The sequence below is a fragment of the Mustela nigripes genome, chromosome 17 (assembly GCF_022355385.1).
Source record: "Mustela nigripes isolate SB6536 chromosome 17, MUSNIG.SB6536, whole genome shotgun sequence".
In the NCBI taxonomy this organism is placed as follows: Eukaryota; Metazoa; Chordata; class Mammalia; order Carnivora; family Mustelidae; genus Mustela; species Mustela nigripes.
The window spans coordinates 9,855,377-9,860,400 of record NC_081573.1 but is presented as its reverse complement, the minus strand read 5'-3'; the positions used below and the strand labels follow the sequence as shown (position 1 = coordinate 9,860,400).

At 61.9% G+C, this 5,024-nt stretch overlaps 1 protein-coding gene across 2 annotated transcripts in view; it reads left to right on the top strand.

Moving 5' to 3' along the window:
• The first annotated feature begins 480 nt into the window (after positions 1-480).
• ATP1A3 (ATPase Na+/K+ transporting subunit alpha 3) overlaps positions 481-5,024 on the top strand; it is a 20,636-nt gene continuing 16,092 nt past the window's right edge. The window contains exons 1-3 of one of the 2 annotated variants that reach the window (XM_059381672.1): positions 481-598; positions 4,687-4,776; positions 4,913-4,972. In XM_059381672.1, the coding sequence (XP_059237655.1) occupies positions 593-598; positions 4,687-4,776; positions 4,913-4,972 (156 nt within the window). In that variant the 5' untranslated portion in view covers positions 481-592. Of the gene's footprint in view, positions 599-4,647; positions 4,777-4,912; positions 4,973-5,024 lie in introns of both variants that reach the window. The other variant, XM_059381671.1, reaches the window with a different exon arrangement.

The following is a 5,024-nucleotide window of genomic DNA, read 5'->3' as shown; positions in this document are numbered from 1 at the left end:
AGCTCCCCCTCCTGAACAACACCTCCACAAGGTCTCCAGCCCCCCTTCCAGTCCACTGTGTCCCTGGCCTTACTGTGGTGGTTTAAAGGAGTTCCCCCCAAACCGGTGTCCACCTCCCCCAGCGCACCCTTCTCTCGCTGTGGCAACACCCCCACAGTGAGGGAATTTTCGGGGCCCTATCTTCCTCAGCGCCCCATTGCGGGGGTCTCCACGTTCTTCATTGCGGGGTCTCCGGGATCCCCCTTTCTGCGGCGCTCCCCCTTCTGGGAGGTGCCAACACTTTGCGGAGGCTGGGGGGCGGGGAGGACAGCTGCAGTACCGGGGGCGGGGCCGCGGACCATCCGTCAGGGCGGCGGCGCCCCTGATTGGCCGGCGCCGGCCCCCCCCGCGGGCGCGGGCATATGAGGAGGAGGAGGCGGCAGCAGCCGCAGACTCTGTGCGGGAGGGCTGCCGGCTGGACGGACCCGCCGACCGAGGCGCGGGCGCTGCAGAGCCCCCCCCCCCCCGCCCGAGCCCGCGCCTGAGCCCGCCCTGAGGCCTCTACCCCGGCTCCCGTCCTGCCCGCCCACCCCTCTCCCCCGGAGCCGCCAAGATGGGGGTAGGTGCTGGGGCCGGCCGGGCCGTGCGTGTGTGCGACATGTGGGTCCAGTGACATTGGGTATCTGCGGGGGGGCGGGGGCTCCGGGACCCCTGCGCTCCGGGGACAGGTCCGCGGGTCCCGGCCCGTCGGTTTGGTTGTGCCGCTGGTTGAGCGTGTGCGCGGGGCCGCCTGGGGCCGCGGGGTCTGTGGCGTATGTTGGCGTGTCTTTGTGTGCGGGGTTCGTGGGGCACCGACCAGCCCTGCCTGACCTGGTGCGGTTGCACGCTCCACCGTATGTGTGCGTGTGCATGTGTGCGCGCGTGAGCTCCTGGCTCTGTCCGGTCCTGCCAGCACCGTCTGCCAGCGATCGTGTGGCCCAGGTTGTGTCTGGGTGTGTCTGAGAGCTGGTGTTTGTGTTTGGGGGTGTTGAAACCCCTCTGCTTCCCCGGCCGGGTGGGGACAGGTCTGGGCTATGGAGTGAACACCAAATGACCTCTCTTTCTCCTTCCAGGCCTGGATGGGGGGGCTCCGCAGTGCGGCAGGTGGCCTGGGGATGTGTGTGTGTCCAGCCCCTAATCTGAGGAAGCTGATGGGGGGGGGGGGGGGCGGGGGGAGGGGGGGGGGCGGGGGCGGGGGGATTTCGTGCCTGGCTGAGGGCGCATGTGTGCACATGTGGGGGGTAGGGGGTGGAGGGAGTGTATCATGCATGTCTGGCTATGCCCTTGCCTCTGTGTCCGTGTGTCCTTGTCTGTCTGTGAGTCTCTCCAGCAGATGCCGCCTCCTTCCCTGGCTGACCACCTGATCCCCTCTGCAGCTCTGGATTCCTCCCTGCGTGTCTGGGGCGGGGCCATAGGGGGAGAGTGGGAGAAGGAGGTGGGGGGCTGGGCAGGAGGAAGACAGAGTCCGGATGGGAAAGGCTAATGGAGAGGGAATATGAGGGATGGGGAGAAAGATGGCGGATGAACACTGATAGGCCCAGGGATGGAGATGGGGGATGGGGCTGCAGATCTTTGGCTTGGGGTGGGTGAGGGGGGATGGGGAGAAGAAATGGGTGGGAGAGGACCCGGAGAGAGAAGTGGGGGGAGATGAAAGTTAGTGATGGCTTCCAGGTAAGTGGAATGGAGGGAGGTGTGGGCACATTGGAGGAGACTGAGACCGTACCCTGCAGGGAAGGAAGGGGAGCATAAGGAAAAGAAGAGGGGACAGGAGAAGAGAGGCCTTTTAGACATGGGTGGCAGACAGAGAGACAGAACCCTATGGAAAGAGCAAAGGAAATCGGCAGGGCCAGACAGAGATGTTCTGAAAGAGAAAGAGAGAAAGGGACATTGATGCAGAGACAAAGACACACGGTCAGAGAGATATGCAGAGACGTGGGTGAGACAAAGACATGGAGAGACATACAGAAACAAAGAGAGAAGCGGAGTCTGAGATTAGGAGACCCAAGGACAGACATTTCCTATCCAGAAACCACCAAAGTCAGCCTGAAGGGTGGGAGGAGGAGGCAGAGAGCAAAAGGGGAGGTGGAGAGAGAGAGATGCTCAGAGAAGGCCCCAGACACTCTCAGAGGGGGAGGGAGAGGCTGGCCAAGGTGCAGAAGCTGCGCGAGCTGGCGGATGTCAGGGGGAGGCGGATAGTCGAAAATGGTGAGGAGACGCAGAGACTGGCTGCAGCGAGACAGGCGTGTCCCCCACCCTCAGAGGTGCTCCCGCCCCACAGTGCGTCCATCTGGGCCTCCCGCCTTGACTGGGAAAGCCTCGGCTCCCCCTCCAACAGATGGAAGCCCGCCCCCAAGGGAGTCTGGTCATAGCAAGGGCAAGCAGGAGCCAAGGCTTGCCTGCCAGGGACTGGGGTGTCCCGGTCCCCTCCTCCCTCAGACCCAGGGGTCCAGGCCCCCAGCCCCTCCTCCCTCAGACTCAGAAATCCAGGCCACCAGCCCCTCCTCCCTCAGACCTAGGAGTCCAGACCCCCAACCCCCTCCTCCCTCATACCCAAGAGTCAGGCCCCCAGTCCCTCCTCCCTCAGACCCACTAGTCCAGGCCCCTAGCCCCCTCCTTTTTCAGACCAGGAGTCCAAGGATCCCAGCTCCTCCTCCCTCCAAGCATCAGCTCCCAACCTTCCCTAAGGTTCCTGGGGGGCGGGGGCTGCTGGTTTCCTTCCCAACTCCTGCCAGGCCCCCATCTCTCTCTCTCCTGCTTTGTCCCTCATTTCTCTACCTTGACCCCATGACCTTCTATCTCCACATCTCTCCATCCGGGGGGCCACCCCTGTGGGGAGGTAAGGGCCCTCCTGGCCCAGGCAGTGGAGACGTGTCGTGCCTGTCCCCCAGGCCTCCGTGCTTTGGAGTCAGACGCAGTGCTGCCGCAGGGCTGGTCCGGGGCCAAGCCAACCCCCCACCCTCTGACACCTTCATAGAGACTGCTGGGCCTCCAGGCTGTGGTAACCCCCAGGCTCAGCCTCGGGGTCTGGGGGCAGACCGCAGGCAGCTCAGGCCTCTACAAGGTCATGAGGGGATTAGCCCTGAGCTGCCTGAGCCCGGGATCCCAGCTTGGCTCTGGGCCCACAGGATCTGTCAGCAGCCCTCTCCCAGCACCTGGCCTCACCCCACCCCTCCTGCCAGCCTCCAGGGACACTGTCTTCCCCAGCTGCCCAAGCCCCCCAGACTGGCACCTCCCTCCCACCCCTCATACTGCATCCAGGGCAAGCCAGGCCTGGGGCTTCTGTACCCCAAATCCCAGCCAGCTCCTAGTCTGTCCTCCAGAGACCTGACCTTGCCCATCCCTTGTTCAAAGCTGTCCATGGCTGCCGCCAACCCCCAAGGCAGAGGCCCACAGCTCGTCAGTCAGGGTCCCCAGGTCTGGCTGTGTCACCATGCACATAGGAGGCTGGCTCCCAGGCTCTTGTCCCAGCTGTGACCAACTGCTGCGGTACCCTCTCCTCCATCCCCACCGGGCCTGTGGGGCCTCCCAGGATTAGCTGGGTCCTCCGAGAGACAGAGACTGAGACACCCATGGGGTTGAGGACGGGGCCCAGGAAAAGTGTTGGGTAGAGAAGACTGGAAGACAGGGAGAGTGACAGAGGCAGGGAGACCTGGAGCTAGAAGGACAGAGATGCCGAGATAGACCCGAGAGAGACAGACAGACGGATGGACAGGAAGGTCGCAGAGTGAGACAGCCAGAGATGGACAAGGTGATTGAAACAGAGAGGTGGAGAGGGACAGACACACCAAGCATTCCAGGGAAGACATAGCTCGAAAGTTAAAGACAGAGACTCGTGGCAGAGAGAGGCGGAGAGAAGGACAGGGAAAGACACCGAGGGGATCCTCAGGATCTGAGATCCCACAACATGGCAACTTGGAGAGAGACACGAACCCAGAGAGAATCCGGAGAGAGACTCAGCCAGTCATGGGGAGAGATCGTTCGGGAGATGCAGACAGACATTGTATGAGACAGAGAGACATACAGAGCTGGAGATCAGACAGACGGACAGAATTATACAGAGACCCATGCTGAGAGGCTCAGATAGACAGACAGATGACATAAAGAGATGGAGACAGAGCAGGGAGAGAAATAGCCACAGAGAGACAGAGATGGAAAGATACAGAGGTAGGAGACAGAGAGACAAAATAGAACAGTAAGAGAAGGGAACAGAGACCTGGAGAGACAGATCCAGAGACAGAGAAAGACAGACATAGCAAGGGGAGGACACTCTAGGATCTGGGACAGGCCCAGGGAGGGGAAGAACGAGACACAGAGATAAAGAGACACCAAGTGACTGAAGGAGAGAGAGCCACAGAGATCGGCACAGAAACAGAGAGACAGAAGCGCAGACAGACCCAACAGAGACCCCGGGGACAGAGACCCAGAGATAACATGGCACCAGAGGCGAGACCTACACATTCTGAGAGACAACCACCCAGAGACACGGGGTAGAGACGGGGGGTGCAGACGAGCCTGACAGACTGTGACCCCCAGAGCCAGCCCTGCCCAAGGCACACAGAAGCAGGCCAGGGTGAAGGTGGGCCCGCAGGGAGGGCAGGTGTCCCCCTTGTAACCCCTTCTCGCCCGCAGTCTGGTGGCTCTGACAGCTATCGTGTCGCCACCTCGCAGGACAAGAAAGATGACAAGGTCTCGCCCAAGAAGAGCAAGGGCACCAAAGAGCGCAGGGACCTGGATGACCTCAAGAAGGAGGTGGCTATGGTAAGCCCCACGCTTTGTACCCGCAAGCCTCCCAGAGCCAAGATATGGCTGGGGATGGGCCTCATGCTCTCAGGTCCTGCCCCAGGCCCCCAAAGGCCTTGGCTCTCACTGCCTCCCCCCAACTCTTGTTCCTCAGACAGAGCACAAGATGTCAGTGGAAGAGGTCTGCCGGAAATACAACACAGACTGTGTGCAGGTGCGGCTGGGCCTGAAGGAGGAGGACATCTGGGAGGGGGGCTGGGGCCTGG